The sequence below is a fragment of the Alligator mississippiensis genome, chromosome 5 (assembly GCF_030867095.1).
Source record: "Alligator mississippiensis isolate rAllMis1 chromosome 5, rAllMis1, whole genome shotgun sequence".
Taxonomy (NCBI): Eukaryota; Metazoa; Chordata; order Crocodylia; family Alligatoridae; genus Alligator; species Alligator mississippiensis.
The window spans coordinates 9,002,716-9,015,921 of record NC_081828.1 but is presented as its reverse complement, the minus strand read 5'-3'; the positions used below and the strand labels follow the sequence as shown (position 1 = coordinate 9,015,921).

Here is a 13,206-nt window from a genome sequence, read left to right as displayed (position 1 = left end):
TTGAGGAATTGAGCTGCAGTTGATCTTTGTGACTTTATAAGGGACAGGTAGCATATGAAACTAGGAACAGTGCACAGTGTTTTCATCTGTAGTTCATTTAGCTCAAAGCAGTTTCCAGTCATTACCATCCGAGGACTGCCTTGACCAGGTAAAATGAGTTTGGTCTTCTGGTCAGATCTCTACCTTGCCTTGAGATCTCACGGTGGGGTCAAAAAAATCTAGGCCGGTGGTGTACAACCTTTTGGACCTATGGGCCAAATGAGCAGCATGGTTCCAATCCTTGGTCATATTGGACTCTGCACACCCAGATCCAAACTGCATTGCCCCTGCCTGGCCCCACATGCCAGGTTTGGGGTCCCAGGACTCAGTACCACCCCTGCCTGGCCCCCCTATGCATGCTTGAGGCCCCAGGACCCCATGCCGCCTCCTGTAGGCTCCAAATCCTGGAATTAGGACTCTGTACCACCTCTACCTAGCTCCACCTGTGTGGATTAGGTTCTGGGGGCCCATACTGCCTCTGCCCAGCCTTGAGAGTGTGATTTGGGCTCCAAGGCTTGTATCTCTGGCAAAGGTATCGGGCCCTGCACACCAAATCATGGGTCAGATGACTGGGTGCTGGGTCAAGGTGGGGTCTGCAGGCCAGGGATTGAACATCCCTGGTCAAGACTGATTACAAAATATACTGCCACTGCTGACTTTCAGTCACTGTTTTCAGTCTGAGTGACAAAGGTTTCATAAGCTAGTCAGTGTGGCCCCAGTCTCCTCACTGCTAGAAAAGAGAACTCTCCCAGCCCCATGTTGATACGTGGACCGAGTGAAGTTTGCATTAATAGCTGTGTGGAGAATGTGTTGCTTTGTCAGTCTTTCCTTTAGTTCTGCAGCAATCCTGGTGCTGATGAAATAGGGAAAAAACAGTAAACGGTGAGAATGTCTAGTGACTATCAAAGAGGATGGCTTAATGCTTCTTGCCCTAAGTAGGGGAACAAGTTTGAAATATAGCGATTGTACACAATCTGCATCTGTAATGGAAATTCCAGCCCTTCTTGACTTCACTCCTCGATCTCTGCTAGACGCTGGAAACCATGCTGGTTGCAGTGAAGAAGGGCAAGAAGATCAATGAAGAAGAGATACCACCCCTGGTAGCATCAGGAAAGAGCTCTGCTCACATACCTCAAGCCACAGGAGCTGTACCAGAGCCTTCAAGTGATCCAGCTGAAGTATCTGAACAGAAAGTGGAATCACCTGCAGGTCACGAGTTAAAGTCTGACAGTAATGTGGAGCAGTCTGTGAAGCCAGCTTCTCCGCAGGGTCACGATGCTGTCACTGCTGTCCTGGAAACAGGTACCACGTTACTTGATAATAAGCAGTTCCAACACATCAGTTTTTGGGGAGCGCCCACTTTCCGAGTATCTGCCTATCAGAGCATGATTCAGGGATACGTTGATCGCACATCTTGCCTGAGAGTCTCAAACTGTTTAAGGGCCTGAATTCACGACTTGAGCAGGATCACACAGAGAAATCGTTTGCAATTGGGACTAGAGCTTGGGAATTCTGACTCCCAGATCTCTTCGTAACTGCCATAGTGGCAGGTGGAAGGCATTCCTAGGGGTTCCTGGCGCTGAACTGTCTTATCTCTTGTTCATCCTCTCCATACCTCGGTTTCTTGGCCAACATATGAGGGTAATTCTGCTCCATGTAATACAAAGAAGTGCAAGGAACACATCACTGCTTGTGAGGAGCTTTGACATCCTGTATAAAAGGCACTGTAGGACTGCAAAGTGGGATTGCTGTGGCTGGTGGGACTTCTGGGGTTGCCCTGGATGAAGGGATCATTATGCACTGTAGATGTGTGATTCCAAGCACTAAGGAACTAATGCATGTTTGGGTGTATGAGAAAGTCAGGGGATGCAGCTCATGCTAGTGTAATCCTTGATTTATTGTCTTATGCAGAACCCCTAGACACCAGCACACGAGCGCTCCTGGTTACAAGGCAAAAGGAGTATAAAACAGCAGCTCTGAAAGCCAAGCAGCAAGGAGATCTAGAGAAGGCAAAAGAATATATGAAAATTGGCAAGGTACACCATTCAAACACCAGACATCCAGGTTAGGAATCTAACCACTAGAAAATGCTCCCTAAGCAGTGGACTTGTCTATCCTCTTACTTTCAGGAGAGTTCCACACCCACTGGTGGATGTTGGGCGCACAAGAATGAATCTCCTTTTGCTTGGTTTTTCTGTTTTAGAAATTTGCTCTGGTCCTAGAAGCTCTGGACAATGGAGAGCCTGTAGACCTCCAGAATATGCCCCCATCTCCACAAGGTAAGACCAGTAGAGCATGTCAGATGGGAGAGCCTTTTAATCTCTTCGTAAAGCAACAGAAAGGTTTTGGATTGAATTACAAGGCCACGAAAGAGTGAAAATTATACATCATGAAGTTTGCCATATAGTTGTCTCTGACTAGGACTACCAAACCACAGCTGAACAGAGGGACCAGTGTCTGTCTCTGAAGCCATCATCTGGAGCCATCCTGGGTAGAAACGAACCTAGTTTCTAGCAGTACTACTTAGAGTCCTTTGTATTGTGGACCACAAATCTTCTTGGGTCCTTACAGATGTGGGGGAAAAAACCCAGCACTTAAAGCTTGGTGCATCCCTGTTCTGAGTGCAGCGCATGCCCAGAAGAGGAATTACATGAGTTTGACCCAGCTTGCCTAGCATCTGTGTAGCTTGTGCGCTTTAGCAGGGTTGTTGGATGCTTTTATCTAATAACTAATTGAATCAGCTATTAAATAAAAGTGCCAAAGAGCCCTGCTGAAGCACACAAGCTATATAGATGCTGAGGAGCCAGGTCAAACTGATGCGATTCCTCTTCTGCTAAAGCACTGTTTTTGTTTTGTTTTGGTTTTTTTTCCACATCTGTCAGCACCCCTTGTGTGCATCTTCCTCCCAGTCTTAATTGTCCACTGCATTTCCAATTTCTAGTTATAAGAAATAGCAATATTTGGATTGGATTAAGAAATGAAATGGTGACCTTAATTTAGTGCAAGGTGTGGGGGGTGCTTGATTATGTCTCTTCCTATTTTGTCCCTGTATTTCACTTTTGTGTGAATAAAACTAAAGAACTTGTTACCCCCAGCCATCTTGGTTTGCTCCCCACCTCAGTCTACCTAGGTCACTTTGCAGTTTGGTTTTCTGCCAGTGTACATGTCCAGTGTTGGTGTTATCAGGAAAATTGATCACTGATTTACCCTAGGTACAGAAATGAGACCCACAGTCCAGGGTTCAAGGGGGCTTGCATTATGAAATGTCTTTTTGATGCTCAATAAAATCTTTAAAAATTGGAGTGGTTTGACTTGCCTGCAAGGAACAGGGAACATCACTCCTTGCACAATGAGAAATGTTGTTCCATTTTAGTAGGAGTTGATCCATGAGCCAGTCAGAAAAAATCTAATTTAAGTGACAGATTGTGTAGTCGGGTACCTTTGATCTGTCACAATTTTTTTCAAACTTTATTTCATCCTGATTTCCCTCTACCACCCTGCCCTACTTGATTTCTGATTTGACTTTAATGGCTGCTTCCTAGAAAACAGATGTGGCTGGTTCATAAACTGTTTGCAAGCTGCTAGAAATGAGAGGTTCCAGCAGATATCAGGTATAATTCAGAAACGAAATGAATGAAGTAGCAGCAGCTAAAGCTGTAAATTGAAAGAGAAAGACAGAAGATAGGCACTTCACCGGAATAGTGTCTTCAATTCTATCTCTTGATCCGACAATATTGCAGACATGTAGATCAACCATAAATGTGTTTTCAGGAAGTAAAATGTTCTGATCCTCGAAAGCTATCAAACTTAAAATACACGAATGCAAATGCATTAAAATCATCACTACCAGACAATGCTCAATCTGTAGAATTCACTGCTTTTTCATTCAGTAAAAATGATGAGATGTTTGTTTTAAATATAAATGAAAAGCATCTGTGGTTTTACCAGCTAAGATAAGGTTTATGAATCCTTAGGGTATAAACTGATCAATGGCAGGGGACAGAGAGAGACTTCCCCCTTATAGTGCACAAGTAAATTCAGCATAGATTTGGAGGGAGTGTTTCTTTTTTCTAGATTATTAAATGTTGCCAGGCAAAAAATTATCTGAGTAGATAGTCTTATTGTCTGTTCTCTTTTGGTCATTTTTGGGTTACTGAGCTCCTTAGTAAGTTAACAAGGTTGTTTGCTCTATCTCCTATACGTTGATATATCAAGTGAGATTTTGGGAGGGATGCTACCTAGAAGGGTTTATTTCTTACTGTTCTGGCTACAAGTTTTATGAAGCACTCTACTAGAAACAGGCTTGATTTCCATTAAAGCACCGGCAGTTAATAACAGGAGCTTTAGGCTGTTCTAGCTACCCAGAGTTTGCTTTGAAGCTGAACAGCTGCCTGAGAGGTGTTGTGCTTAAACAAGATTTCCTGCTGAATGCAGACTGACTTGCTCTCTGTGGAACATGCTCTGAAAGGTCTCACGCTCTTCTTTCCTCCCCTCGCAGACATTGAAGGCCCTGAAAAGACACAGGCTCTGTCTAAACGAGTGGTACCTGTTCCTGAAAAAAGTTCCGAAAGTCTTGTAATGTCTGAAGCTTCAGGTAGGATTTGTAACGCAGGATTTCTCTGTACAGGATTACAGAAATCGTAGGGCTGATAGGGACCTCAAGAACCCATCCCCCTGCACTGAAGTAGAATGAGGTCATCCCTTGCTGATCACATTCTTGCATGATGTTTGGGGACAATAATTAGGAATGAATAAGCTCTTACTTCTAAAGAAAGCTTTAATAATTAGTTGATGATGAAACTTTGTGCTGCTTTATTGAGTGGCCACTAGTAGGGTTTTGGTTCTGAATTAATGGCTGTGTTGAAGGGTGAGGCATGGAAAGAACACAGGCAGCCAGTGCAGGTTCTGAAATTTTGATTGTTTCATTGTCTTCATTATTTCAGTTTCCCCACAGCAGCCAAAAACGGTACTGGAAGCTTTGCAGCAGAGGCTGGAGAAATACCGGTCTGCAGCAGCACAGGCAAAGGCCAGTGGGGATGATCGGAAAGGCAGGATGCATGAGAGGATAGCCAAGGTAAGTGCTGTGCTTCCCTGTGTGTGGCACCTCTACCTTGGTGGAATGTTTTAGGGACCAAGGAGGTGGGCTCCTCTGAAATGTAGTGTACAGCTCAAGGAGGAGACCCTTTATCCAGATGCTGGTAGAAATTCAAGCTTAGGGAGGAAAAATGTTCTGTACATTGCCGCTGCATAAATGTAGGACTGAGGTAACTGTTGACTGGATGCTGAGATTCTAGGGGAAATTAGGTCTTTGAACCCTTATGCCATCTTTTCTGGCTGTGTAATACAATATCCAGTCCACTTTAACTTTTGACAACTTTGGTCTCTGTGCCAGAAGGCAGTGATGCTGCTTTGAAGGTGGCAGCATTAGTGCTTCTAAGTGGTATCTGTGATGTAGTGTTAGACATGTGTTGAGCTAGTTATGTGAGCATCTTCAAGACACAAGCCTCCATTTCCGTGTGCCTGAATGCAGGAGCATAGACATCTAAGTGACCTATTGTGGGTACAAATAATTGTTGGTGCAAAATCAGAGGCTCATTGAAACAAGACTGGGCTGGAATAGGCAGCTTTAATTTTCCAGTCCCTAGAGTTCTGAAGCTTTTTAACTGTTTGGGTGTCTTTTATCATGTGTGTTGCTCAGTGGGCAGGAGCAGTCATTCTCCTTAAAGGCTTTTCTTTTATCTGCTTGCCACATATGCTGCTGTGTAGTCCATCCAGTGCAGAGGACCTTATATTCTGCCACCATGTTTGTTTTAGCTTGAGTGTAAAATGATTTGCTGATTTACAATAGCCAAAGCCAGCCTGCATCCTAACTAACATCTCTGATTACAGCAATACCAAGATGCTATAAGGGCCCATAAAGCAGGGAGAAAAGTGAATTTTGCTGAATTACCTGTTCCCCCTGGTAAGTGAGTACTTGAAATGTCCTAGCACTGACACCTGCCTACTAGCTAGGTGCTTGGGCACTCCTGTTGGTATTGCTTCACCAGTCCCTACTCCTGTGTCACAGGGAGGCCAGCCTGGCTGCATGACAGCACTGAAAATACACTGTGGAATTGCTCATCCCTATGCTTGTTAACTTTCAAGTGGGGGCATACTGCTGGCAGTTAACCTTGCTTGTTAGGCAGTGCGAGTATTTGAATGGTGCTCCTGCCCAGCCTGACTCAGGAAGAACAAGGAGATCAGTTTATCAAAATGCGAGGGCTTGAGGGCTCACCCACTATCTGCCTGTGCCAGCCCTGCTTGGGGAAGGTTGAACAGTGGAAATACTTGTTCTTCATTTTATTTGAATGGAATTTTGAAACCTGTGGAAACACTGTCAGATCTTTCCAGTTCCAGAGGAGCTACAAGTCTTTTAGCACTTTTTTGTCTCAGAGCATTTAACATGTATTAGAGGTGCACCAATATATCAGTCACAACTCGGATTGGAACCGATTAAAAGGAAAATGAACAATATCGGCTTTTTTTGGCTGGTGTAGCCGACAGTGTCACTGATAAATGCCACGTGTATGCATGCACATGGCCAGAAATGCAGCCCAGCGACTTGGAGAGCAGTGCCCTGCTGGTATGTCTGTGGAGCGCAAGGAGCATGGGGACAGGAAGGGGCATGGGGAGGCAGATCAAGGCCCCCATGGTGAGGGAAGGAGTGGGGCAGGGACAAGTGCTGCCCAGCCAGGGCAGTGAATGGGACTCTGGGGCTGGGAGTGGGATGAAACCACGGGTGGCTTGTCTAGGGCGAGGATGGAGGGCTCCCCACCACTGTGTGCCCCCCTAGCATGTAAACAGAGGGCATGGGGGACTTGTGCTCTTCCCCCCCCCCCCCCGATGGGGCAGAGGATGGGTTGCCCGCTGCGGGTTTGGGGCCAGGTGCTGTGCCAGTCTCTTCCCAGCGAGGAGGCTAGGCTGGGAGTGAGAGAGGCTCTGCTGCACAGGGTGGGCAGTGGCCACCACACTAGAAGGGGTTGCTACAGGGCAGGGGCTACGGGAAATTTTTGGGTTGCTATAGCCCTCAAGCTCCCTTTTGGCGCTGCCCATGCTGAGGGTACTCTGCTCTACTACCTTTCCTTTGGGAGCCCTGTGCTGGCCACGCATCCCCTGCCTGCCCCACAGCAGGGGGCTCCCGAGGGAAAGGCAACAGAGTGGAGTACCCCAAGCAGGGGCAGCGCTAGGGCGGGCTATAACCACCCCTCCCAGCATTGCCGCTGCCTCCCACCCCACCCTGTGCAGCAGTGCCCACCCCACTCCCAGCACTGGCCCAGGTCCCCTGCCAGGAAGAAGCTGGCACAAGCTCTGGCCCCGAGCCCACAGCAGGCAGCCCGCCTCCACCCTGTGCATAAATCCGGGGGGCACATGCTCCCCATGCCTCCCTCGGGGTGTGTGCACTGGCAGGGACCTGCCCCCCCCCAAACAAACTGCCCACAGCTCTGTCCTGCTCCCAGCCCCGGATCCCATGCACTGCCCTGCCTGGGCAGCACCTACCCCTGTGGACCACAGAGCCCAGTAATCTCTCTTCATCCCTGTGACAAGCTTTTTAGTAGCAATGATGTTTTAATGTTTAAAAAACAGCACTTGTGGAACGTTGCCTGTTGCCTTTAAATGTCAGTGCCTGTGAGGGGGAGTTCATGTGTGTGTGTGTAAACCCGTGGGAGCATGACACAATTCCTCAGATTCCTTAAGTTTCTTGGCTGCCTAAGTGTTTTCAAACCACTCTTAAGAGTATGTGGCTTACAAAGAGTCAGATAAATACCAGACACTGAAGCCCTCGGTGAGATTGTCCTGCAGCAGATAGATGCACTGATAAGAGGTGACAGGCCTTAATTTAGTCATGGATCAGGTGCCGTATAAGCAGCAAAAGCACAGTTTTCCTCATGCTGCCCCACCAGAGTGCTTCAACCCTTTCCATTTCCTTGGAATGGCCATTTCTAGGGTTAGTTTATTACCCAGTCAGTCCATGGTACCTCTGGTGAGACCTGGCTATAACTACCTTTTAGTGACATGGATGCTACCCACCGGCCAACTAATAGTAGTAACTTTAGGTCACTGCTGATCTGAACTGGATTTCAACTAGCAACCTAGAGATTCAAGTCTTCACCTCCCATTTTCAAAGCCTCCCTCAAAACAGTGGAAAATAGTTCAAAGAACTGTAAGTAAGTGTAAGAGTTTTGCTGGGCTGTAACCTCTGAGCTCCAGTGGGATGTAGCTTTGCTCTTTAAGTGCTGGTGGTTCAGTGAAACATCAAGACCTCCGAGATGCTCTGTCTGTTAACGTATGGGGCAGCAGTAACTGTGACTTGCATTACATCACATAAGTGGCTCAGCAGAGGAGTGGATAACAAAAACCTGTATAGGATGTACTGTGCTGGTGGCAGTGCTTTTTGTACCTACCCAACAATATAAAAATACCAGAGGGGCTAATTTCTTACTTGATCACAGCTTTATGTTCAGAGGATCCTGCTTCACTTTAGCTCTGAATCTCTCTGTGATTAGCAGTTAATGCTTTTATTCAATCTGAACATCTGGGGTTTCTTAAACTAAAAGGCATTCATTTTAGGCAGAGTGGTTTGCTTTCAAACCATCAGCGATCCTTTTGTTTACCCAGGCTTTGTCCAGCCTTTCTTTTCTAGAACAAAGTCCTAGACCTTCAAGTCTATTTAGTCCCTGAAATTGTAGATTTGGAATCCTGTAATGAGGGCAGTTTATTCCTGCTAATGGATATAGTTGTGTTTAATGAAACTGCTGCAAACATCTTTTAAATGTTAATACCAGTGATAACCAGTAGTGGTTACCAGAGAAACTAGGGGGTAGCAAGGATTAAAGATTGCTTTGGTCAAGACCTGCTGTTCAGGCCTAGCATGCAACAAAAAGCTCTCCTAGATTGGAGAGGCAATGCAGGTCTAACAGTCTGGTAGCTTGCAATTTAAGCCGTGGCTAGGAGTGTTTAGTGCCAGTGGGAAGATGGAAATGTTGGCTTTTGAATGGTGCAGTGGGTTTTTCTCTGCCTTCAGTGATTCAGCAGGTGTTGCGCAGTGAAATGATGTGGGTGTTAAGTTGTTGGATGAGCACAGATGCTTTCAGAAGTAGCTGACTTTTTCTAAGTTCTGGTCCTGAAATGATGATGAGAGAAAAAGGAACACTTATTTGCCAAGCTAGTAGTAACCTATCTAGGAAGGGAAAGGGCAGCGTGAAGAGAGAACTAAGGATTTGTTTATTCAACTGTTTTGAGTTCTGTTCCCTTCTTCTCCAGGATTTCCCCCTATTCCCGGTATGGCACCCACTGAAGGCAGTGGCACAATAGCTGCAGTGCTGGAAAGCGCCAACCAACTGGCCAACATGGAAGAGAAGGAAAACGAAGATGATGAGGGGGAGGAGGTTTGAAGTTCTTCTTAGTATTTTATCATTAACATACTGTATCTTCCAGAGATTGGGGAAGAAACAATTGGATTTCCAGCTCTGAGGAATGCAGGATCCAGGTCTCTGGGGGGACAGTAAGAATAGGCCTTGGGATATAGTGGTGGGGAGATCTCAAAGGGATATTTTCAGAGTCTCTGGAGCTGTGATTTGTGTTGCATCTGTTCTTATGTGAGTTTTGCCTTCAAAATGAGTGCTTTGCTGTGGGCCAGTTCCTCCCCTCACTCACCATCTGCCTCCAGGGAGCTCTCAGCTCTGTGAGCTCACCAGGGTGTCTAGTGCTTACACACTGCCTGGCAAGCTGCATTATACCATAAGGCTTTGGGTTGGTTCTTTCCACACATCTTGTGGCTGGCTGGCTTGTCTCATGTTTCTAATTCTCAGATGAAAAATATCTTGACTTTTTTCCCATCCTCATCTGCCTTTCTCTGGAGGCAGCTCCATGCCCAATCTCTCTCTTGTTCCTTGCAAGCATCCAAGCCTCTCTCAGTGCATGTCAGCTGCAAGTTGACACGTTACTGCTCTTAGGCCCTATGAATTCAACTTGCCAACTGGGGTGTTGTGTTCCTCTGTGGAACAGCAGGAGGCTGATGTTGTGGAATGTGTCCATGAATGTTTGAGTCGCTGTTCTAAGCTTTGCCTTGGGTTTTATGCATTTAACATTAATTTTTTTTGCCATGCTAGCGTGAACCTCCCACACAGGCCCCAGTTGCCAAAAAGCCTGCTCAGCTGCCTGAGAAGCCAACGCAGCTTGTTAAACCAATTATGGTGCCATTTGCTGGAGCCCGAGAAAGCTCTCCCGAGCACATGAAAAGAGCCATGTCGCCATCCACCCCTGCCAAAGCACTGGGCAAAGACGGATCAGTTGAGCATCTCTCCCCATCAGGTAAGAACAAAGGGCTGGTCACTTCCAGCAGTGCACATGCCATGTCTTTTAGATTAGATGTGCTTAATGTTCCCTTACTGGTCTAGAGAGAAGTACTGCTGTTGGGCTGGAATGTGCAGCTTTGGGTCACTTCACTAGGAACTGCTCTCCACGTGCTTGATGGAGAGCAGGTGCAGGCCAGCTGCATGGCTCTGCTTTCAGGGGGTAGTTTGGGTGACTATAGGATGATGAGTTCTTTCACATTTGTGTAATAAGGCTGTATACATAAAGTTTCACTTGGGCATCCGATAGCTACTGAACTAAAAATATATTCTCATGTCAGCGGATGGCTTGCCTGTCCAGACCATTGGCTGAGCTGACATAAGATTCTTCCCCCAGGAGTGGCTGTTTCCCTACTTCTTTCCACCTGAGGATCTCAGTGTCCTACAAACAGTATTGAATTCATCCCCATAACCCTCCTGCCAGGTTGCCAAATACCTCCCTGCAAAATACTCGTGTTACAGGTGGAGATCTAGAGGCTCGGAGATGAAGTGCCAGGTTCAAACGACTCGGCCAGGTTCTGGCTGAGGTGTGACTAGGACTAAACTCCTTGCTTGTCTGTGCTGTGCCTGTGCCTTACCCTAAGTTCATTCTCCTTTTCTCATTCAGCCTTTGATAGATTCTCCAGACCAAAGGAAAACATTCACAGAGCCCCTCTGGCCAGCTGTGCAGTGCAGGACTTCTGGGGAGCAGGGAGGTGTTCCTGAGTGCTGCACTGACCAGCTCGCACTCCCTCTCCATTGGTGAAATTCTGTGGCCTGTGTCAGAAAGCAGGTCAGGCTGGAGAAATATAAATCTTTGAGCCTCCATGAGCTGTGTTTTGCCCTGTTTTTGCTGCCTTGATTTAAATGTATAGATGGAGCTCCCCAGACCTAATCTGTCTATTAAGGAATGATTCTTCCTCCCCTTTTTAAATAAAAGTGATACCTGATCTTTCCACAAGTGCTGGGTCTTGTCTGCACAAGAATGCTGCCACTGCCACCAGAAGTTTGGGCACCAGTCAGCAGCTACCATAAGAAGCTGCCAGCCTGCCTGGCTCCTGCAAGATGTCTGTGGTTCCTGTGCTGGCAAGATGTAACGTGAATCTGAAGGGGCCACAGCAGGCAGCAGAAGCCATGGATGGGTCTGGGCATGCATCAGCTCAGCTGTTAGGTGCCAGCAGAAGCGTTTTGTCATTCACAGAGCCTGTGTTACTTTGCCATTAGGAAGAAGCTGTTTGTGGATTGACCAGGCCTTACTCATGGATATCTAGACCTCAAGCTGCCAGCCCAGCAGTGGCACCCTCATGCGCACCCCACAGTTGCTACCTCTTGGACTAGAAGCAGTGGAGCTGAGCCCACCATGGTGTCAAGGGCAGGCTAATTATCATTCCCGAGCTTCAATGCCAGTTTCTGCCCTTAGCACCAAGTGGACTCTGCTGCACTGCTGCTGGTCTGGGAAGCGGTATGTGCGCAGTGCTGTGGCATGTTTGAGGGCATCACTGATGGTCATGGTAAGTTTATGGTCTAGGCATGACCTACTCTCAAATAGGGAAGAACAGCATGAACCTGGACTCGTCCACTCTGGTTCTTGTCGTAGGCTCCTCAGGATTTTCAGTCAGTGCCAATGTTTTGCCTTGGTTAAACTAGGTTGGGCAGTCATCGTGCCTGCGTAAGCCAACCCTAGACCCCACCCTTCAATAGCATCGCCCTCTGCTATTCAGAGGTAACATATAGGGGCATGCAGCAGAGGCAGCAGTCACCGTGTTGCACTGTGCCTCACTCTTACATGGACTTGGTGCACTTTATTGACTTGTGTGCTCTGTTGTCCCTTGAGTGGCAAAAAATGGGCATCCATGGTTCTCTTCCACTCACTCTCAGGATGGACTAGTGAGATGCATCCAGAAAAGGCAGCTCAGTTTAAGGCAGCGGTTCTCAACTGGTGTGCCCTGCATGCTTCCTTGCAGGCAGGTGAGGAAACAACAGCGACTGGAGCACATGGTCTTCCACCACCCTTCTCGGTCTGACCCCACATGCTTCCGGATACGGAGGTGCGCCAGACGGGTGGGACTATCTTGTGTCCCTGTGTTACCAGGGGAGTATGCAGGGTCAGACCAGGAAGGGCTATGGAAAAAGCATGTGCTTCAGCTGCAGCCCCTTTGTACTGCCTGGCCAGAGGGGTTGGGCTAGGCTGGAGCAGTCCTGTGCACCACCTGGCTGGAGGAGTTGAGTGTGGGGAAACCAAGGTGGGTAAGACCTCCCTTCCCACCCCACCCACCCCAGGGGCACAGAGGAGCTTTGCCAAAGATGTGAAACTCTTTACTTATTCCTCTGCTCCTGCCTGTTTGAGGTATATCAGAAAACTAATACAGGCCACAGCGTGCAGCAGCACCTGGTTGAGAAAAACCAAGGTAGGTGGAGGCAGCACAACAGCGGCTCTCGGCCAAGAGTGTTGCCAAATTCAGAGAAGTTGTGAAGAGTGCCCTGATTCAAATGATTGAGAGCTACTGGTTTAAGGCCTGTACTGTGACAGTGCGGCTGCAGAGGCTGAGAAGGAAAGCAAGGCCTTGCTCAGGCAGCTGTCTTCAGAGCATTCTTGAAGATACCTATGGCTCTGTTTCTAGGACCACGCGGGCTTCTGCCTGTTTGGACTGAATTAAAACGTGGGCAAACAACCTTATCTAATCAGTTTGTATTTGGCCAGCTGGGCAGCTTGCGCACACAGCAACAGTGCTGCTGGCTTCTCTCTGAGAAAGGGAATAAGTGCTAGTCAGTTGACCTATATTCTTGCTGCCATTAA

General features: G+C 47.4%; 1 protein-coding gene across 3 annotated transcripts in view; it reads left to right on the top strand.

Moving 5' to 3' along the window:
- The window catches only part of CC2D1B (coiled-coil and C2 domain containing 1B), a 48,518-nt gene that overhangs the window by 17,097 nt on the left and 18,215 nt on the right, over nucleotides 1-13,206 (top strand). For all 3 annotated transcript variants that reach the window (XM_006262230.4, XM_019479196.2, XM_019479197.2), the window contains 8 exons: nucleotides 1,071-1,341; nucleotides 1,951-2,075; nucleotides 2,243-2,318; nucleotides 4,538-4,633; nucleotides 4,983-5,113; nucleotides 5,929-6,001; nucleotides 9,340-9,464; nucleotides 10,188-10,389. In XM_006262230.4, coding sequence (XP_006262292.3) covers nucleotides 1,071-1,341; nucleotides 1,951-2,075; nucleotides 2,243-2,318; nucleotides 4,538-4,633; nucleotides 4,983-5,113; nucleotides 5,929-6,001; nucleotides 9,340-9,464; nucleotides 10,188-10,389 — 1,099 coding nt within the window. The remainder of the gene's footprint in view (nucleotides 1-1,070; nucleotides 1,342-1,950; nucleotides 2,076-2,242; nucleotides 2,319-4,537; nucleotides 4,634-4,982; nucleotides 5,114-5,928; nucleotides 6,002-9,339; nucleotides 9,465-10,187; nucleotides 10,390-13,206) is intronic.